General features: G+C 39.1%; 1 protein-coding gene across 6 annotated transcripts in view; it reads right to left on the bottom strand.

Moving 5' to 3' along the window:
* The window catches only part of kdm6al (lysine (K)-specific demethylase 6A, like), a 202,826-nt gene extending 192,778 nt beyond the window's left edge, over positions 1-10,048 (bottom strand). For 4 of the 6 annotated variants that reach the window (XR_001814098.3, XR_008397601.1, XM_047158979.2 and 1 more), the window contains exons 1-2: positions 9,549-10,048; positions 9,327-9,390 (exon numbers count right to left, since the gene is read on the bottom strand). Coding sequence is in view for 4 of the 6 variants with exons in the window: in XM_047158979.2 (XP_047014935.1) it covers positions 9,327-9,390; positions 9,549-9,718 (234 nt within the window). In the remaining 2 variants the exon portion in view is untranslated. The remainder of the gene's footprint in view (positions 1-9,326; positions 9,391-9,548) is intronic. The other 2 variants (XM_017481103.3, XM_017481102.3) reach the window with 1 other exon arrangement.
* Positions 10,049-23,724: the final 13,676 nt, after the last annotated feature.

Consider the following 23,724-nt stretch of genomic DNA (forward strand, 5'->3'; position numbering starts at 1 on the left):
AAAAAAATAGAGGGCTCCTGCACACAGCGCGAGAGGGAGAGTCCTGACACACCAACATTTTAGCCATTCACTGTGCTTCTGTTCTCTCCTCTGCTCTAGGGCAGTCACATTAAACTTTGAATATTTGTTGAATTTAAGACTTTAAAAAAAAAGCACAGTAAACATTCAAACACTGTGCATTCGAATTTAAGATGTGTAGCAAGCATGAGCACCAATTATAATTTTTAAAAAAACATACTGTTGAAAAACATGACAATACTTAAAATGACAATATCATTAATCGCAATTATTTATGGGACTATATATATTCCAATAAAATTTATCATGACAGGCCTAGACCAAAATGTAGACAAAAAGATGCGTTTTCAAAATTTGTCAGAATTAATCTAGACATAGCCTATGACACCATTAATTAATTAATTTGATTTAATTGATTAATTTGTGTATGTTGGTTACATGTTTTTGAAGGAATTGTATTCAAGATGTAATACCAAAAGCATTTTACTTCAGGGTCCTGCAAGCTGCATACAGGAAAACAAGTTATGCCATAAAAATACTTTATATAATAAAAATTTAAAAAAAAAAAAAAGCAACCTTAACAAAAAAACTGATGAAACTTAAGGACCTCAGAAACACAGCAGCATCATCTGCAACAGCTTTGCAAGACGTTATGCATTAATACAAACAACAGTTTTCTTTATACTTTTACTGTAGTAGAAACAAAATTTTTTAAATCCCCAGTTTTCTCATGTACAGCCGACAGATAAACCTCCCAACACTACCTAGACTCTAAGGCCTCACCTGGCATTAACATGCCTGGAGTCCTGAGTGTTCAGGTCACACATTCTGAATGCGCGTGATCTCCGCTCCCTCAGACGTCACTGTCTTAAAAGCTGTCATGTAATGGATATCCTGACATGGGATCACAGATGCAAGTTAAGGCTTTATTATGCAAAGCAGAAGCAATACATCAACACTGTCCAGAAGCTCCGCCCACTTCTCTGGGTTCGGTCTCATCTGAGATGGACAGTAGCACAGTGGAATCGCGTTTTGTGATCCGACGAGTCAACATTTCAAATAGTTTTTGTAGAAAACAGTCGTCGTGTTCTCCGGGCCAAAGAGGAAAAGGACCATCCAAGCTGTTATCAGCATCAGGTCCGAAAGCCAGTGTCTGTCATGGTATGGGGCTGTGTCAGTGCCCATGGTATGGGTAATTTGCACATCTGTCAGAGCACCATTAATAGATATGTACACATTTTGGAGCAACATTTGTTGCCATCCAGAGCAGGACAACGCCAAACCACATTCTGTCCAGATAACAAGCGCATGGTTTCGTAAGCAGAGAGCTCAGGTGCTAGCATGGCCTGCCTGTAATCCTGCCCCGTCTCCACTTGAGAATGTGTGGCGCATTATGAAGCGCAAAATAAGGCAACGAAGGCCCCATACAGCTGAAGAATAGCATAATGGATGAAAGTGGGAAAATTCCACTTGCTACACTTAACCAACTGGTGTCTTCAGCGCCCAAACACTTAAGTGTTATTAAAAGAAAATTTGATGTTACACAGTGGCAAACTGTCGACAGTCCCAACTTTTTTGGGGTGTGTTGCAGTCATCAGATTTGAAATGAGTATATATTTTCACAAATAAATTACATTCATAAAGTAAAACATCAAAGAATTTTTTCTTCAACATGAAATGAATTTTCACTAGTCTACTGGCAGAGAGCTCTAACATTCAGCAGAACTTCCAACAGCTTCATAATAATTACATATTACATTAACCTTCGTTGCAGCTAGGGATACACCGATACTAAATTTCTCAGCCGATACCGATAGTTTGGTGGTTCTGTCTTCTTTTAAATTAATAATAATTAATTCCACAATTCTGAAGGAAATGCAAATAAAAACTTTATTCTCTCCATTTCAACAAGTTGTTTCACAGTAACTGGTCTCAAACACATTACTCTAACATTAACACATGAACTAAATTCTGAAGATTAAAGTAAGATTTCTTAACTTACTGAATGTTATTAATTCATATTAACATTGACTGATTTCTAACAAACTTCCTGTTAGGCTTTGTCACGTTAAGCACTTAATGGAGATTAAGACAGATGCAAATGCAAGTAAAAGCTTTATTAGAGTAGAGACAGGAAAACAAATCCAAAACGTGAGACAACAGCGTGGTCAAAGACAGGCAATGGGTCAGGCGATCGGCAAATGGGCATAAACAAGGCTAAACAGAATCAAAGAACGAGGGCGAGAACAAGATCCAAACTATAACATGAAAGGAGAAACAAATGCTAGGTATACTGAAATCTCATGTAATACTTCGAAGTACAAAGAGATACGAGGGGTTTAAATGACAAACATAATCAAGGGTGAAACAAAACAGCTGAAACTAATGATACATACAGGAAACAACCAATGTTGTTTCAACTATCGGCCGATAGCGTGAAAAAGTGCGTTTATCGGTGCATCTCTAATACACACACACACACACACAATATTTATAGTACACTGAAGAAATGACACTTTGCTACAATGTAAAGTAGTGAGTGTACAGCTTGTGTAACAGTGTAAATTTGCTGTCCCCTCAAAATAACTCAACACACAGCCATTAATGTCTAAACCGCTGACAACAAAAGTGAGTACTCCCCTAAGTGAAAATGTCCAAATTGGGCCCAATTAGCCATTTTCCCTCCCCGGTGTCATGTGACTTGTTAGTGTTACAAGGTCTCAGGTGTGAATGGGGAGCAGGTGTGTTAAATTTGGTGTCATCGCTCTCACACTCCCTCATACTGGTCACTGGAAGTTCAACATGGCACCTCATGGCAAAGAACTCTCTGAGGATCTGAAAAAAGAATTGTTGTTCTACATAAAGATGGCCTATGCTATAAGAAGATTGCCAAGACACTGACACTGAGCTGCAGCACGGTGGCCAAGACCATACAGCGGTTTAACAGGACAGGTTCCACTCAGAACAGGCCACGCCATGGTCGACCAAAGAAGTTGAGTGCAGGTGCTCAGCATCATATCCAGAGGTTGTGTTTGGGAAATAGACGTACGAGTGCTGCCAGCATTGCTGCAGAGGTTGAAGGGGTGGGGGGTCAGCCTGTCAGTGCTCAGACCATATGACGCACACTGCATCAAATTGGTCTGCATGGCTGTCGTCCCAGAAGGAAGCCCCTTCTAAAGATGATGCACAAGAAAGCCCACAAACAGTTTGCTGAAGACAATCAGACTAAGGACATGGATTACTAGAACCATGTCCTGTGGTCTGATGAGACCAAGATAAACTTATTTGGTTCAGATGGTGTCAAGCGTGTGTGGCGGCAACCAGGTGAGGAGTACAAAGTCAAGTGTGTCTTACCTACAGTCAAGCATGGTGGTGGGAGTGTCATGGTCTGGGGCTGCATACTGGGGAGCTACAGTTCATTGCGGGAACCATGAATGCCAACATGTACTCTGACATACCGAAGCAGAGCATGATCCCCTCCCTTCGGAGACTGGGCCGCAGGGCAGTATTCCAGCATGATAACGACCCCACATTGCAGTGTTATAAACTACCTCCTAATGGTCCACCGTGCATCGCCATCCAGCCCGTGTCCTGTCAGATAAATGTAGCCTAATGTCACAAATAATTATTCAAATGTTCATGCTTTTAATAAGTCTTTTTGTCCTGCTACCATCACAGTGAATTTAAACTAATGCTTGCATTCAGAGTATAAGGTGTGTGTGCGCGTACGTCTGTGTGCATGCGTGTGTGCATGCGTGTGTGTGCACACGTTTAGGAGTGCACCTCCACACATTGTCAGACAGTGTTTGATAACTAAAATACGCCCCCTTCCTTCCCTCTCTCTTTGCCAGTATCAGCCAGAGGAGGATGTCCCCCAGGAGAGTTTTTTAACTTTTTATTTTTTATATTTTTTCCACACCATGGTATCGACTTTGGTATCGAGCATCGTGTACTTTTGGTGGTATCGGTACCAACTACTAGATTTTGGGTATCGTGACATCCCTACCCCAAACACACCTCGAAGACGACCACTGCCTTGCTAAAGAAGCTGAGGGTGAAGGTGATGGACTGGCCAAGCATGTCTCCAGACCTAAACCCTATTGAGCATCTGTGGGGCATCCTCAAACGGAAGGTGGAGGAGCACAAGGTCTCTAACATCCACCAGCTCCGTGATGTCATCATGGAGTAGTGGAAGAGGACTCCAGTGGCAACCTGTGAAGCTCTGGTGAACTCCATGCCCAAGAGGGTTAAGGCAGTGCTGGAAAATAATGGTGGCCACACAAAATATTGACACTTTGGGCCCAATTTGGACATTTTCACTTAGGGGTGTACTCACTTTTGTTGCCAGCGGTTTAGACATTAATGGCTGTGTGTTGAGTTATTTTGAGGGGACAGCAAATTTACACTGTTACACAAGCTGTACACTCACTACTTTACATTGTAGCAAAGTGTCATTTCTTCAGTGTTGTCACATGAAAAGATATAATCAAATATTTACAAAAATGTGAGGGGTGTACTCACTTTTGAGAGATACTGTAGATAGATAGAGTATTTATGTATTACTTTTTATGGATGCACAAAAAGCATGGAATTAAACTACAGTCCTAAATTATTTATAAAATCTCACTTGCACCTTGTGGTATGTTACTCACTGCCTTTTAGGAATATTATTTTACTTGTGTTTACTTTTGATCACAATGTTTTAATTAGACATTACAGATCATACTCGCGCTACACTCTGTATCAGCGCGTCTACACTGCGTGTGATCAGCAACGCGGCCTCATTACTAACATCACTTCCGATATAATAAACGACAGAAGTTACACTGCAAGCGCGCAAATACAGCATATAATGACAAACTAAAATTAAACTAAACCTTTTAAGCAGCTTGCACCAGTTTCCCCTACCCCTTACACACAGTGGAGCATTTTGAATATAAACATAACTCCTCATGCATCAGTTTGATTCCCACGGTGTTTAAAATTACCCCTGACCTAGAGGACTTTCTTCCTCAGTCACGTGACGTTTTCGCCTCCGTCTGATGGAGACTGAGGTCATGTTGGGAATAAAAGGCAACGCTGACAAACAGTAAACTGAAGAAAGTCATTGCCCGTGACTCTGGGTGTCTGCCAATGCTAGCGTGCTTATGACATCACGCGCCATTGCCTAGGAAGCAGTTTATACTTTCTGGTTAGTAAGAAAAAATATATTTGAGATGATATTACCTTTCTAAAATCCACACTCTAGACGGTAGAGTACGCAGTGCATAGTGTACTTACACTATGTATTGCATACTCTACCGTCTTGTACAGTACTTCATTTGGGACACAACTTTAGTATTTACTCTCCAAAGCATGTTTTCGGAACAGAAGTAACGTAATGAGTAAACATGCACAGTGCTGCACGCCGATCAACTAATCCATAATGAGATTTGTTGACAACGATTTTCATAAATTATTATCGATTTTATCAATTAGTTGTTGCAGCCCTAATATACACACACACGTTAGGGATGTCAGAAGAACCGATACTTCGGTACCAAGTCGGTACCAACATTCTTAAAACGTGAGGGTACTTGTTTTTCTGCAGTTGCGTAGGTAACAATAGTAATGAAGTTACCAAGGTAGCAATTATTCCGGAACTGATGGGGGCAGCAAATACGCGCAAGTGCTTTAGTCGGTCCACAAGTGGTAAAGAAGAAGAAGAATGCCTACAAGCACACGGGAAAAACTACAGTTTGCAACTGATGCTATCCTTCATTTCAAACAAAGCGAGGAAACACCTGGAATTTGGCGAAGCACCTGAAAGACGGTCCTATATTATATTTGTTTGAAGCAGCTGCATTGTGGCCGTGAAACCAGCTAACGTTATGCTCCATGTAATGTTAGCGATAGCCAGTTATTTGTTAACGACGCTAACGCATTGCAGTGTTATAAACTACCACCGAATGTTCCACCATGCATCTCCATTCAGCCCGTGTCCTGTCAGCAAACTGTAGCCTAATGTCACTAATAATTATTCACATGTTCATGCTTTTAATAAATCATTTTGGCCTGCCACCATATCATAAACTAATACTTGCATTCAGATTATAAGGGTTGTGTGTGTGCGTGCGCCACACACACACACACACACACACACGTGTTTAGGAGTGCACCTTAGCACTTGTAGCTTCCACGGTTTTATTACTTTATTTAACTAAAATATCCCCGCCTCTCTCTGCCAGAGGACGATGTCCTCCGGGAAAGTTTTTAAACTGTAATTTTATTTATTTATTTTTATTTTTTTTTAAATACCACACCATGGTATCGGGTATTGTGTACTTTTGGTGGTATCGTGACATCCCTACATTATATGTTGTAGCATTAGATTTTTCTTCTTCATTGCAACCAAGGGGCTGAAACATGTTCCAGCATGACAATGCCCCTGTTCACAAAGCGAGAGCCATGAAGACATGGTTTGCCAAATTGGCGTGAAAGAACTTGAATTATTGTCCCACTCTTGCTCTTCTTCGTTTTAAGCTCTCTTCATGGAGATAGTCGTTAATAGAAGTTATTTTCTTCATGACTACTCTCCTTTCACAACTATTCACTGTCACTGCTACTTTTTTTATCTGCATTCTTCATAGAAAGTAGAGTATACTGTAAATATGTAGAAGTTTAGCTTGTGGTGCCATGCCCAAAGACACTTTCTTTCTCTAAGGAATCAACTGTAATGTATTATTCTCTACTGAGAACACTATTTTATTCAAGTTTATTATATTCTAGGTAAGATTCTTCCAATTATATGCCACTGATTATGATGAATAAATTAATGTGCAAATTAGTCTATCACATCATCTAGCAACTTTGAGTGTGCTTTAGCTAATTTCCTCTGAAAAGAGTTGGGAACACTGTGTTAAATACACTACAGGGTGTCTCAAAAGTCTCCATACATATGGGGAAATTAACACTTTTTAGCTAGAGGTGTTCCAAAATTTTTCATACTTAGTGCACATTATATCAGTCCATACAGGGTTTCATAGCAGTTCTTTATAACTGCAGTGGTCAAAAATGCATGTGCTATGTAATTTACAGAGTTGGTGCTTTGTTTTGTGAAAAACTATTTGAATTAGCGAAATTGCAGTTGCATGAAATTGTTTTGCACCGTCTTTCACAGTGATGTTTGTTGGTAAATGAGACCTTTTAGCAGTACTCACGTTCGATGTACGCAAATCGAATTGGGTTTTGGCTGAATGCGCATTGATGATGTCAAATGGCACTATTGTGATGACGTCACGTAGCGCGTGTTGGCCCTAATCTGCAGAAAACCTGCAGTAAGTTTGACAAATTGGAAGCTCCTGCGAATATTGCGGCGTTTCCTTTGCGTTAATTTCTGCGACTACAAAATCCTGGAGGGACCATTTATCGTCCCCCCCTCCCCCAGATAGCCTTTGACAAAAGAATAAATTATTGAAATCATTCTCATGGCTGGATCGGGAATCTATCGCAAGGTTGCGCGATGAATTTTAACAGGAAGCATGGCAAGCACATCACACACTGTGATGTTGCCAAACTTTAACAAATTCAAAAAGATGGAAGTGTTGCAGTCCAACCAAGAAGTGGACGTGCACAAACATCCGACCGACGTGGTGCTGGCGAACATAGTCCCCTATGTTTGGAGACCTTTGGGACACCCTGTAGCAAATAAACATTGCTTTTAGAAGTAATCTATAGAAGAGATGATACAGTTTAAAAATCATGTTCGTATTACACTGTTAAATGAAATTCACTGGAGTTGCTCCTTCACAACAGTGACCATATTTTCAAGAAACGCACAACGCAGCCTGAGCAAATTATAAACAATGGAAAATTCTGTTCACAACACATTCACGGTGCCACCTGTAGTATTGTAATGATGATGCACACTTGATAACATGAGCAGTTTGATAAACCAGGCAGGTTTGTGTTTACAAAGCATCAGGCACCATTGTGAACCCGATTTCTCGACATAAAGTCCTAATAAAACTCCAGTGCGATATTAATATGAGGCTCTGACTTGCTAAAAGTATTCTTTACCTACTCTGTAGTGTGTAATGTATACTACATGTTGATACCACGCTGCATATCTCAGGGTGACGGTCTCACAAATAAGTCGGGTTTGAGACTAAAAGGAAACCACTGTAATAAATATTAAACAATGTATGTCACAGGATACGTGCTTGTTTTGGTTGGGGCATGCATGCAAACTGGGAGTGTTATTCGGTTCACCTGCCATAATCCAGTCCTTACTCCTCCCTGCCCCGCCATCTTGAACCGACCCAAGCTGCCATTACTACTAAACACAAATCAGTGTCTCTTTCCAAACCTGCCTTCAGAGATGTGTGCACAGAGCTGTACCCCACACACACCCATTAATGCAAAATAACCATCAACGTGTTAGGACATGATGCACAGTTTTAGTCCATCCACTCCAGGACTTTCTGACTGCGACAAACATTTCGCAATAAACCGAGAGGCAGAGCACAGGGACATGACATCTGATAAACGCGCACTGCGTTCTGCATGTGGTGACTTGTGAACCCTGAAACTAACAATCTGACCACTACTTATCTGCAACCATCGAGCCTGGTTACGTTAAGTGGTTATACCCCAAGCGGAATCGGTAGCAGTTGGCTACGCTAACGTTAGTTAACTGTCTAACGCAGAACAAGCCGTAGCCGCACAGTTAGCTTTAGCCAGGGGAATCATATGGTGCAAACAGTCCGGATTACTCTTCCGGCCAGAAATAACCGCTGTTTTCTAATCTGTTCTCCAACAGGGTCGGATGAGGGGAAAGTCGTTCGGACTGCAGTTTGGTTGAAAACTCCACCATTTGGATTTGAGTAAACACCGGACTGCTTCAGTGTACCGTTAGAATGTTAGTTAAGTTACTCTGCTTGTTAGCTAGCTTCCCCGCACTCCAGCTGTAGCAAGTTTACAAACCTGGTCATGTACTGAAACTAAAAGCTTTGCATTTCTACCTAAACATACACACAGCAGCAGGGAATCATTAGCATTAAGCTAGGACCAAGTGCAGATGTGTGGTGTTCAGTTTCCCCCGCCTAGCTGTGTTAGCTTTGCAGCCAGCCTTGAGAAAACACGGATGTTGCGCAGCTACATGGCTGCTAACGCTTTTACTTGCGTCTCCAATCACAGCGCTGAAAATGTGTGGAAATGGACACGCTCCATTCAAAGTTATTGTGCAAAACTGCTGGTGTGTACATGCTGCGTGAAGGACTGCATGAGAAAAGACCGGCTTAGGCAGTTTACACAACTTGCTAGCTAACCTTTAAAAGCAAGGCCTTCGTTCTGGCGCCATCTTCATGAAGCCTCAGAAATCCAAACAGTGAGCTGCAAGCGAGAAGAAGAACACAGAAGGCTCGGTATCAATTCATGTCGTTTAGTATTTAAAAAAAATAATTATTATTATTTATTTACTAGCTCACGCACAGGAAAATATTTTAGCCGACACCGGTAACTTTGAAGACTGTTTAGACGGCGTTTCTAACCTGTCAATTCCAGCTAAACGGTCTCTCTCCTGCGCGGTCAGCCTAGGAAAGTCCTCCTCGGTCTCACTCGCTTTTCCCGCCGCCATTTTCTTTTCCTCATCACCAGTAGCACCGAGGCTTCGAGCAGCAGCGCAAGCAGCTACGGCGAGCGACACTCGGCACGATTGCATGGGATTGCACCGTGGAAACGAAGCGTGAAATCCACGAGGTCCAAAAAAAACCCGCTATAATTTCGTAACTTTCTGCTAAAATTCGGACGTATATCCTTGCGGGAAATGAGTTATCTTCCAGTTGACCCTCCTTCTCACATTCTGAAAAATCACGAGTGTGATGGAGAAAATAAACGTTTCATGCATGAATGGTCACTCGAACACTATTACAGCGAGGAATTACTTCAAATAATGTCAAACTTCTATTTGCCACCAGATTAAAATTGGTATAATTGTGTCACATAGGCGAACCCACGCTGTTGCCTTAAACACGCCCACTCTCGGCTGAGCAGCCAATAGGAGGTGTGAAAGGTGACTGTTGACTGTTCTCTTGTCTTGAAATTCTTCCAAAATGGTTTTTGACTCCACATCCCAGTTTGTGGACGTTTTACAGTCCATGTATTTTATTCAATGGATAGTAAGTTTTGTTTTGTTTTTTGTTTGTTTGTTTGTTTTAAATTAGTTTTCCTAAGAAAAAAAAAACGTTTTTATAATAATACTATTCACATTCGGAATGCACCAGAAACGATATCCACAGGGGTGTATACTGGCCTTGGTATTTGGGTCTGTAGCCTTGAATAATTCTCCACTTGAATTATTAAAAGTAGACGACAGTGTTGTATTTTATCTTCAGTGAACGGAGGCAAGACCACTCCGACAGGGTTTACAGGAAAACATGGACATACTCGTGTCTTATTGGCTGACAGTCTCAATCCTGACAAATGTTAACAGTGTTGCCAATTTAGCTATTTTGTTGCTAGATTTAGCAATTTTTCAGACTACCCTAGAACTTTTTTTTTTTTTTTCGAAAAGCAACCAATGTAGCTATTTTAAAAAATGTACTTGTCAACTTTTGTAACTTCTTAAAAGTGACTCAAACGGTAAAAAGAGGCACGCATTTCCCCTCTACACAAAAACGATTTTCTTTGTCACACATTCAGTCACAACATATAGTCTTGTCTGCCTGGCTGCAAAAGTACACTGTGAGTCACGACAGCGGTAGTGATGTCTCAGCTAGCTCAATAGCTGTCCAGGCACAGAGTATAGCAGCAGCAGATCTTGAAGACACTACATCACTCAACACGTCTCAATCAAAATTGTACAGTCAGAACTACAGAAAAGTGTGGGAGTCTACCTGAATTTAAAGGGTGACGGAAGCCAGTAATTTGGGATGACTGTTGGGCATACTGTGCGTACAGCAAATCAGATATGCTTGCAAAAATGTATGACATCAAAAAACATTGTACTACAGCAAACCATGTAAATAAATCAAAACCATACAAGAAAGTGGTTAACTGCAAAAGTGCAGAAGCTACTATGGCAATGGCCAGTGAAGAGCATTGTTCACTGCTAGCATGCGATCATTTAGGTATGGCTTGCAAAGCTGCCTTTTCAGATTTTGTGGCAGCAACAAGCTTCCAAATGCACCGCATCAAGTGCACAGAAATGATTAGGGGAGTATTGGCTCCTTATTTTCGGAAAAGGATAACATCAGATGTGGGGAATAAGAAGTTTAGCCTCCTTTTGGATGAGTCCACTAATGTCAGTGTCTCAAAATACCTGGGTTTGGTGATTCTGTATTTTAGTGCTAAAAAAAGAACACTTGTGTCCACATTTCTTGGGCTGCTTGATCTGTAGGCGGGCGATGCCAGATCAATAGCAAAGGCGATAGGTGAGTTTCTTGAAAAGTGTAACCTTAAAAAAAAATTATGTTCAGGGTATTGCCACTGATAATGCGATGACTGGGGTGCACAAAATTTTAAAGGAAGAATGTGCTTTGCCCTATTTGGTACTCATCAGCAGTGTGTGCCATTCTTTACAATTGGCTGTCAGTGCAACATCCAAAGAAACCATCCTTAGCAGTGTTGAATACTTAATCAGGGAAACGAACAATTGGTTTTCGATTTCCCCAAAATGGCAGGAGGCATACAAAGCAGTTTATGCCACTATTTATTGTGGTCAGAAATGTCCTTGGCATATTGGACATCTATAAAGAGTTACGCTGTAAGCCGTATTGCTAATGATGTCTTAAATAACTACTGAGAGTATATAAAAAAGGAAGGGGATTTGGGCAGAATATAATTCAATTAGCAGAGAAGTATCAGATTGCAAACATATGATGCAGCATCACTCCTGTATGGGGAGAAGTACCAACATGGATCATTCCTGTTGTAAAAAAATTTACTTCGAGATATTGGACAAGAGAAGGGAATGGAAGGAAATTGGTCAAATTAAGCATAATGTAAATAAGCACATCCAGGAAAGATTCTGTGCAAGTACTCAAATATATACAGAGGGATCAAAAGACCCAAAATCAGGGGTTATAGGAGTAGGAATATATATATATATATATATATATATATATATATATATATATATATATATATATATATATATATATATATATACACACACATACAAGTTCTGGATATATCTATAAGTAAAAGATTAACATCTGAGTTGTCAGTATATGCTGTTGAAATGGTCGCTATCATAGTAGGTTTGATGTGGGTAATAATACCTAATATGGTGAATACCATAGAGGAAATAATATCAGATAGAATGGTGATATATTCTGACTCTGCTTCTGTCTTAACATCGCTATCTACCCATCAATCTCTAGAAGACTTGATGAGTGAGATATTTATGTTAGTATGGTGTATTCAAAGAAAAGGAGTAGTAGTAGTATTTTGCTGGGTACCAGCACATACATCTGGAAATATCTGGAAACGAAACAGACAACAAGCTAGCAAAAATGCTTTAAAAAGGAAGCAAGTGGATGTCAGTGTGCCCTTAGGTAAAGGAAAATTTTTAAGTATTGTTAAGAAAAATATTTCAAAAGAATATGTACACTAAGGGAAGGTATCTATATAAAATTAAAAAAATCAGTAGATACTTAAAGAACTATATGTGGTAGAAATAGGAAGAAAGAGGTCATAATCACTAGGCTAAGACTTGGTCTCTCAAAATTGAATGCATCACTGTTCTTAACTGGAGTATGTTATAGTATTGGGGTGAGAAATAAACAATAGAACACATAATACAGTAGCAATAAAAAGTGTGTGAACCTTTTGGAATTTCATGGTTTTCTGCATAAATTGGTTATAAAATGTGATCTGATCTCCACCTAAGTCAAGGGTATTGACAAATATAATGTGTCCAAAAAAAAAAATGATCTTTCATGTCTTTATTGAGAACAACCAAAAAAACCTCATAGTACTTGTGGAAAAAGTATGTGAACCCTTGAGTTTATGACCTCAAAAAAGCTAATTGGAGTCAGGTTTTAGCACACCTGGAGTCTGGTTAAGAAAATGAGTTTGGAGGTGTGGACTACAGCTACTCTGACTGAAAAAAACTCTCAAACTTTTGGAGTTTGCTCTGCACAAGAAGCACACGCTTATGTGAGCCATGCCTTGCGAAAAAGAGCTTTCAGAGGGTCTACGATCGAGAATTGTTGATTTTCATAAAGCTGGAAAGGGTTACAAAGTGATTTCAAACACTTTAGAAATTCACCAGTCTACAGTTAGGCAAACATTCTACAAATGGAGACACTTTGGGACTGTTCCTACTCCACCAAGAAGTGGGCGGTCAGTCAAAATGACACCAAGAGCATAACGAAGACTCATCAGTGAGGTAAAGAAACAACCCCGAATGACAGCCAAAGATTTGAATGGCATCATTGGAACTGGCTAACATCTCTGTTCATGAGTCTACAATACGTAAAACCTTGAACAAGCAGGGTATCTACAGCAGGACACCAAGAAGGAAGCCACTGCTTACTAAAAAGAACATTGCCGCACGCCTGAAATTTGCAAAAGAGCACATTGACACTCCACAGCGGTATTGGCAAAATGTTTTGTGGACTGATGAAACCAAGATTGAACTATTTGGAAAAACCACACAGCAGTAAATCTGGCATAGAAGGGGCGCGGCCTATCATCATGAAAACATCCCAACCGTAAAGTATTGTGGAGGAACCATCATGATTTGGGCCTGCTTTGCTGCATCAGGGCCTGGTCAGCTTGCAATCATTGAGGGGAAGATGAATTCCCAAGTATATCAGACAATTCTTCATGATAATGTGAAAATGTCTGTACGTCAGCTGAAACCGTGTAGAAGTTGGGTGATGCAACAGGACAACGACCCAAAACACCAGAGCAAGTCCACAACAGAATGGCTTCAGAAAAACAAAATCTGCCTTTTGGAGTGGCCAAGTCAGAGCCCAGACCTCAACCCAATAGAGATGCTATGGAATGACTTAAAGAGAGCCATACACATGAGACGTCCAAAGAATATGACAGAGCTAAAGCAGTTCTGCTAGGAAGAATGGGCTAAAATTCCTCCTGAACGATGTGTAGGTCTGATCCACAGATACAGGAAGCGCCTGGTTGAGGTTATTGCTGCCAAGGTGGGGTCAACCAGTTATTAATTGTAAGGGTTCACTTACTTTTTCCACTGCCATTTTGAATGTTGAATGAGTGTGTTCAATAAAGACATGAGGGAATTTCTTTCTTGTTATTATTTTAGGCACATTATATTTGTCAATACCCCTGACTTAGATGAAGATCAGATCTTATGACAAATTTATTCAAAAAACCATGAAATTCAAAAAGGTTCACATACTTTTTCTTGCCACTGTATATGATTGTAAAAACTGTGGCGAGGAGTGAAATGAATTAATAACATATTTAATTAAAAAAGGTAAGAAGGATAAGGACTTGGAATATTTACTAGCATATGAGTTTAATAGAGATCAAAGTGTTCTCTTTCAATACATTTATAGAACAGGGCTAAACAGTACAGGATATAAATTAAAATAAAGTAATGATGCTCTGCTCCACTCTGGATCCTGAGAGTTTATGTATGAAGGCTGGAGGAGCTGAACACGCAGGGCCAAATGATACATAAACCCTGATGGATCAAGAATTGGGGTAGAGTGTCATGTAGTATTGATTTTATTTATTTATTTATTTTGTGAGAAAAGCATAGAAGAGAGAAACAAAGGAAATAAAATGACCTTAAATAAACCATTACTGCATGAAACAGAAGACAAAGAAGAACCATTTTTGTCCAAAATGGCAGAACACCTGGTATGTCTATGGGTGTGTCTCAACCAGCTCCCTGGTTCAGTAGGTAGTGAATCAGTATATCATGTATTATGTGCTCGCATTGTAAAACGTCAAAGAAACTTTAAAATATTTAAGTTTTATATGCCATATAAATTTGTTAGCTTAATCACACACATTTCTGTCATAATATGTCAAGCAGGATCATAGGTGAGCTAGTGGATTTTTTTTTTTTTAATCATTAAACACTTAAAAGTTGTTAGACTCAAACTTGTGCCCTAACTTCTGAACTAGTAAGGTGGTTGAGACATACCCATCCATCCATCCATCCATCTTCTATTCCGCTTATCCTTCCTTCAGGGTCACAGGGAACCTGGAGCCTATCCCAGGGAGCATTGGCAGGGTGCCAATCCATCGCAGGACACAATCACATACACATTCACATTCACACACTTTGGACCTACCATGCATGTCTTTGGACTGGGGGAGGAATCCGGAGTACCCGGAGGAAACCCCCGCAGCACGGGGAGAACATGCAAACTCCGCACACACACGGTGGGAATTGAACCCCTGACCCTGGAGGTGTGAGGCGAACGTGCTATCTTATTTAAGCTTTTTCTCCTGATCAGGCAAATTGTGGATCTATTTACGTATGTATCCAATGATCCCACTGTCAAGTGCAATTTTACCAGCTAGCATTTTCAGACATCCCACCCTGCAAAAACTCATTTGAGGGAGGTAGCTCCACCACCCCTGCAGATGCATCTCAACCACTGTTACGAAACGAGACTCGTACGGAAGCAATTGCAAGTCTTTATTTAAAAAACCAAAGTCAATAAGCATGAAACTGGAAACGAGGTCTAAACGTGAAATGAGAACCGCGGTCACGAGCAAGGTTCGAGGCATGAAATGTAAAACTAGAACAGGACACGTGAGCATGACCACTTAGCATCAAGCTAGCTAACACATACAGAGCATATAATCGAGGTCTAATCATGAAACTACAATTGAGGCATGGAACAAGAACAGGACAAGAAAACACGACCGCTTAGCATCAAGGTAGCTAACACATACATAGAATACTTAAACGTATTACTCTATGCCTTCAGTTACTCATTTAATGCTGCGCTGAGTGCACAGCAACACGAGGGGTTTAAATAACAAACATAATCACACTTGAGTACAGACAGCTGGAACCAATAATGACGCACCCTCGAACATCGACCAATACCTGAACAGGAAGAGAACAAAACCAAAACAAAGGCACGTGTCCATCAGAAATAGTTCTTATTACGTAATTTCGTGCACGCGTGCACCCTCCGGCTCTCGGTGCACGTCGCAGGTGCAGCGCCATCTGCAAGGGAGATCATGACAACCATGAGTATTTTGTTAGCTCAATGCTAAATATGATATTAATATGTAATATGTACTATTATATTATTCAACTCATTTAGTCATTTTATATTCTATTAAAACTTTAAGCAAGTCTACAGAGGGTTTGGCCTCATCACGTAGTGTGTCACTCTGACGAGAGTGAAGTGAGCTGACTGACGACGATGGTGGAAGATTTGCTTCAATATAAACGAGTTTGTCATTGTACTGTTTTGTTGTTGCTGGTGTTTTTCATAAAGAATAATAATGAATCCACCGTTCAAGCAGTTGCTCCCCACGAACTGGCACTAATTCGAAAGCAAAAGTGAAATGTGCACAGCCACACTTGCACAAAGTATAAGCGATTTAAAAGTGAGGGGAAAAAGAGGGAAAAGTGCAAACGAAGAGCAAAAGCCCCCTTTCGCAGCAACTTTCTTCTGGCAAGCTCTGCAGACAGGGTTACCATCTTCTGTTAAGTTTCCCTCAGCATTTTTATCAAATCCAAAATATGACCACACTTCGGATTTGGTCCTCTTCGAAGGTTGGAAACTTTCCCGAGCACTGTCATTGCCTTCCGGCATGTTGTCAGGTTAAAAAACAACAATGCTGTATGCTGCACCTGCGTCAGACTCATGCTGGGTGTGTGTGGACAGCATTTACTGTGATTTTTACAAATCACAATAATGTGACATGGTAATACTAGGCATTGCCTCAGCAGCAGCAGTTCTAGGCCAGCAGCAATAAGCCAGTAGTCTCCAGACGGAAGGTAGGGCGGAGCTAATGACAGCACATCAGTTGTGGCGAGCAGCAGTTCCAGGCTGGCAGTGAGCGTCATCACATTTTTAAGTTTTCTTTCTGAAGTTCTTTGTAAAGTTTTAAAACTTATTAATTTCACCAGTATTTGTTAAAACATATATAACTAAAATAATATATATTTTTTAATAACACTAAGTTTTCTGTTGAATTATTTGACTCATAAATAAAGTCTTTTGTTTGTTTTTTTGTTTTGTTTTTTACAAAAGGTTCCACTCACTTTTGTTAAATTATGTGTTATATATTTAATACAATATAAAACATTTAAAATATTTTCAATTAAAGACAAAGATTGAGTTTGAAGTTTTATATTTTTAATTACATAAAAATAAAATACATTTTTTAAAAACTTAATACTCAAGTAAAAACAAGTATTCTTTAGCAATTACAGAGCAACAGCAAAGCCATTTGAAAGTTAACACATAAATGAAGCTCCATTCACAGAAATAACTTTTAACAATGAAAATAAATAAAAACAAAACTTCTCATCTTAAATGTAACTAAAATATTCTAAAACATGAAACAAAATTAAATAACTCAGATATTAAATATTTAAAACTCTTCAAACAGGCAGTTAACCCCGAGGTCCTGTTTGTCTCTGCACTCATCGAGAAACATTTCCATATCTTCCCTGAATATGAAGTGAAACATAAATGGCTCTTTGGCTAGTTGGCTCATTTCAGGGCTGTGAGCCTCTGAAGGTTTACTGAGGGCTCTCTTCTTGTCTTCATTTTTCATCTTCAGAAAATCTGGTTTCTTCACTTATCCTCTGAGATGATGCTTGATTTTGTCTAGCCATTGAACAGCAGTTGCAATGTCTTTTGTTATCAATGGCTCCTTCATGAGATTCACTTCATGAGATTCCTTCATGAGCACAGAGGAATGGGATGAAATATAGAAAATATAGAAAATGATAAATACAAGAAATATGCATATACATTTGAACAGCAAAATTCTGCAAAAGAATATAACACCACCATTTACTTATGAAGGGACAATTGGACTTGCATAGAGAGAAACAAATAAACGTTAAAAATAAAAATATCAATAAATTTTATATATATATATATATATATATATATATATATATATATATATATATATATATATATATATATATATATATATATAGGTAAATTAAAAAGGCTTACAGCTGTGAAATCAAAGGGTGTTCCCAGGAGGATGTGCAGAGAGCACTGGGCCAAATTCAGAAAGAGGATTAAGAATTCAGAGGCTCCTGGGCACAATGTCTTATAGGCATTTTTTCTTGGATAATTTTGGATAATCCGGCCCAGACTGCCTTATCCGGCGGTCACCGGAAGAATGAACGACTCAAACCCGAAGGCTCGAGAGGTGAACTAATCATTTCTGTTTCTGGTACGGAACCTATGGGGATGTTGCAGCTCATGCACAGTAGAAAATGAAAGAATCACTCCAATAAAATATAAAATGTTTTGGCTATCTAACATGAGACTAGGCTAGTTTGGTGTCACTAGCCAAGAGGAGGCACAACTAAGCTGTCACTGTAAGGGTTTAGCTGCTACAGTGCCATTATGCTCTGCTCATGTCATGTTCATGTAACTTATACATATTCATAAATTCATATAGACATTTACATACCTTGTTTTCCTGCTCAGCATGAGAGGATGTTACTGTTTCTGTTTCAGAATTGAGAGCTGCAGCCAATAAGATATGACTATTTCCATGTATTTTCCTGTAAAACCTGCATGATTATTCTCAACTCCATTCACTGAAGATAAAAAATTGCAGTCTGTCTTCTTTTACTGATGTTCAGTTACATGGTGACAAGTAGAGAATTATTCGGGGCTAAAGAAAAAAATCTTCCGGGCTATAGTCCCGAATGCCCAGGCCAGGTTACACCCCTGCACAGAACGCGGACTTGACTATACTTGTTAAAATTTCAGAGTCCAAAATTCCGAGTCCGTGTCAAGTTTGAGTACAAATTTACCCGAGTGTGTGACAAGTCTGAGTTCGTTCAAAATTGTTCGTTCAAAATTGAGATTGAGTACCCCAACTCTATAAACACATGCTGGAGACTGATTTTGTCAATCTAAAACCTTCCACTCTTTTCCCATGCATTTCTCTGTCAACTCGCAGACAGAATGTTTCTGTAGACTTCTGAATTCATTCTGCTGTTACCATCATGAATTACATCATCAATAAAAACTTGTGAGCCCATTCAAGAAACAGCCATGCAAGCCCAAGCCATGACACTTTCTCCACCCTGCTTGACCGAAGAGCTTGTATGGATCATGAGCAGATCGTTTCTTTCTCCACACTTTGGCCTTTCCATCCATTTGGTAGAGGTTAATCTTGCTACCAGAACTTTTATGGCTCCTCTCTGTATTTCTTTGTGAATCCCAATCTGGCCTTCTGATTCTTATGGCTGGTGAGTGGTTTGTATCTTGTGGTATGGTCTCTATATTTCTGCTTTCGAGTTCTTCGCTGAATGGTAGAAGTTGTTGGTCATAGGGTTTTTTTTTCACCACTTTCTCAATGATTCTGTCATCAATTGCTGTTGTTTTCCTTGGCTGACCTGTTTGATGTCTGGTTATTAGATGTCTGGTTGTTAGGGGTTTCTGTCTTTTCAGGACATTCCAAATTGTTGTATTGACAGTGTACAATGCTTGTGCAATGGCTCTGACCGATTTGCCCTCTTTTTCTGACCTTAAAATGGTTTGCTTTTTTCCCCATAGACAGCTTTCTGGTCTTCATATTGGATTATCCTTTTTTTTTTAGATTAGTCCGTACAAAATTTCGCCGAATTTGCTGTGGCTTTTTTCAAAATTTGTGATTCAATTTGCAAAGTTGCTTGTGTTTTTCTTGTGAAAAACTACTTGAATTGGTGAAATTGCAATTGCATGAAATTTTGCACTGTCCTTTGCAGTGATGTTTGTTAGTAAATGAGACTTCTTAGCTGTACTCATTTTGCACACATGAATCGAAAGGGGCTTTTTCTGAATGTGTATTGTCATGATGTCACATGAGGCATCTTGACCTAAATCTGTGGAAAATCTTTGGTAATTTTGAAAAATTGCTAGCTTCTCCAAATACTGCGGCGTTTCCTTGATTTTTCATTCATTTCTGTGATTACAAAATCCTGGAGGGACTGGTACAGTGTCCTCCACTAATATCCACACCCGAGCAAAGAAGGCTGTGAAAATTTGTCTTTATTGTTTAACCTTTTGATCTTTTGTTAAAAAAAAAATCACAAAAATACTTTGCTCTCATGGATATCAACACAGGTTTATTTAAAAATATATCTTTGTTAAAAATATGTGTGCAATAGAATATAAAGTGTAATCAATGTGTGTAACTACAAAGCTGACTAATGTTTCAATGTGTGTAATTACAAAGTTTACTAATGTTTGGATATGTTAATCAGGTATAATCTGCTATGTATACCCAACAGTTAAGAATTACTTGTGGGAAGCATTATCTAAATTCATAGTACACTTGTTGATTAAGTTACATTCTAAGTGTGTATTGAGGTAGAAGAATTCTGTCAGTCCATACCTTCTCTGCACAGCAGGCCTAATCTAAAACTATAAAACACTTTCTAACAAGTAGTATTCTAAGTGTGTACATTAAGTTTTTTGTGTTTGTCTAAAGCAGCTTCACTCTATGGCAGTAAATTAATAACCGGGTGTTTGTCTAAAGCAGCTTCACTTTGTGGCAATAAAAATGCAATTAGGCACATACCAGAACTGGGTTTCTAAACAAAGCCCTCCAAGCTTGCAAATCAGTGTCAAAAGAAAAGATAAGACTTCCAGGAAGAAGAGCACCAGGCTGATACTATAGGGTGAATTATGTGACAAAGTACAAAGCCCTGGTCTGGTAAAACTTTTAAAGAAAATACAACTGACTATGCATGCACCACAAATATAAGGTATCATATGGATGTAAATAATTAGTTAAGGCGATGGAGATTGGTTTGTTTCTAGAAAGAAAAGGTGAATGCCCCGTTTAGGGATAATTTTACTGCTTCAGAAAATATATAAATAAAGACATGTTTGTGTGTGTATAATTTGGATCCTCTGCAGACTCTCACTTTCAATAAAGTTTATTTACTTTTTGACATCTACAAACCCTCTGTCTCTGAAGTTTTTTGACTTAGGCTGGAAAGATTGTTTTACACGTTAGTGCCACAATTATTGGCACCCTATGACCCCATATGAGAAAAATATATTTGAAGTATATTCCCATTGATATTTTACAGTTTTAGTACACCTGGGTGACTACTTACAGGAAATTGTTCACCCATGACTTCCTGTTTCATAGGGCTATAAATACGAGGTAACACATAGGCCAAATTCCCTTAGTCATTCATAACAATGGGCAAGACCAAGGAATATAACTGTGATGTGCAGCAAAAAGTTGATAAGCTTCAACAATGGGAAGTGTCTATAAGAAAATAGCACAAGCATTGAAAATGCCCATTTCCACCATCAGGGCAATAAATAAGAAGTTCCAGACAACTGGAAATGTTATGAATAGACCTGGAATTGGACGTGTGTCTATATCGTCTCAACGCATTGTGGAGAGGACGGTTCGAGTGACAAAAAATCTCCAAAGATCACAGCTGGAGAACTACAGAAGTTAGTTGCGTCTTGGGGTCAGAAAGTCTCCAAAACTACAATCCGAAGTCACCTACATCACCACAAGGTGTTTGGAAGGGTTTCAGGAAAAAAGCCTCTACTCTCATTAAAAAACAAACTCGAGCATCTTCAGTCTGCCAGACACTACTGGAACTTCAAATGGGATCGGGTTCTATGGTCAGATGAAACCAAAATAGAGCTTTTTGGCAATAAACATCAGAGGTGGTTTTAAAGCACACAGAGAGGTAGCCATATGGAAAAGCACCTCATGCCCACGGTTAAATATGGAGGTGGATCTTTAATGTTTTGGGACTGCTTTTCTGCCAGAGGACCTGGACATGTTGTTAGGACACATGGCATCATGGACTCTATCAAATATCAACAGATATTAAATGAAAACCTGACTGCCTCTGCCAGAAAGATTCAAATGGGCTCTGGTTGGATCTTCCAGCAGGACAATGATCCAAAACATACATCAACACAAAAATGGTTTACTGACCACAAAATCAAGGTCTTGCCATGACCATCCCAGTCCCCTGACCTGAACCCCATAGAAAACCTGTGGGGTGAACTGAAGAGGAGAGTTCACCAGTGTGGACCTCGAAATTTGAAGGATCTGGAGAGATTCTGTATGGAGAAATGTTCACAGATCCCTTGCCGTGTATTCTCCAACCTCATCAGGCATTGGAGAAGACTCAGCTGTTATCTTGGTAAAGCGAGGTAGCACAAAGTATTGACTAAAATGGTGCCAATAATTGTCGCACACCTATATTTAACAAAGATAATTTTGGATAAACCTGTGTTTTGTTTGCAATTGTTTGATATCCATGATTGCAAATTATTATTTTTGTGATTTTTTAAAACTAAAGATCAAAAGGTTACACAATAAAGCCAGTTTCACAGCCTTCTTTGCTCATATTTACCAAGGGCACTGCAAGTATGAAGGTCAATATATCATCTCATCTTCATCTTTTGATCTCAAACTCAAATGTCTTTAGTGTACAGCAAAAACAAAATAATTGGCCCTTCTATTCCAATACTTTCAGAGGGGACTGTAGATAAAATACTTGTATACAACAAAAACTTGTTTATGTACACATTGTATTTAAATATTACTCTACCTGTTAGAAATGGAGGATAAAAATATCACAAGTTACACTGATGGTTGAAAGTTATGAACCCTTTAGAATTTTCTATATATCTACATATATATGACCTAAAACATCATCAGATTTTCACACAAGTCCTAAAAGTAGACAAAGAGAACACAATTAAACAAATGAAACAAGAATATTATACTTGGTCATTTATTTATAGAGGAAAATTATCCAATATTACAGATCTGTGAGTGGCAAAAGTATGTGAACTTTTACTTTCAGTATCTGGTGTGAACCCTTGTGTAGCAATTAATGCAAGGAAACATTTCTGGTAACTGTTGATCAGTCCTGCACATTGGCTTACTGGAATTTTATCCCATTCCTTAGTACAGAACAACTTCAGCTCTGGGATGTTTGTGGGTTTCATCACATGAACTGATTGCTTCAGGTCCTTCCACAACATTTCTATTGGATAAAGGTCTTCTAATAAATTTTAAAGGGACATCCTGTTCTAATAGTTTCATGGTCATGCCATATTTTCTCCACTTGCTGATTACTGTCTTTACAGTGTTTCATGGTCTATCCAATGGGTTGGATTTTTTTTTGTAACCCTCTCCCGATAATGAGATCCCATACCTGCTTTGCAAGCTCTTTGCAGCCCATGACTTGTCCAGTTGGATATCCAAGATATCAGGAAAATCCTATAGGAACAGCTATATTTTATTTGTGGGTAATCAGTCACTTTAATTGATGGCAGGTGTACACTAATTAGCATTTAACATGAATGTGATTGGTTGATTCTGAAAGCTGCCACATTCCTAAATTATAAAAGGGTGTGCACATTATTTTAATTTCATCATTATTTTCCCAATTCTTTTCATTATTTTTCACTTTAACAGTTAAAATGTCACAATAAATGGTAGAATAGGTTGCGACATGATTTATCTTGGTTTAATTTTTTTTACATCACAAAAACTTGCCATTTTAACAAGGGTGTGCAG

This window comes from Ictalurus punctatus, chromosome 12 (genome assembly GCF_001660625.3).
Source record: "Ictalurus punctatus breed USDA103 chromosome 12, Coco_2.0, whole genome shotgun sequence".
In the NCBI taxonomy this organism is placed as follows: Eukaryota; Metazoa; Chordata; class Actinopteri; order Siluriformes; family Ictaluridae; genus Ictalurus; species Ictalurus punctatus.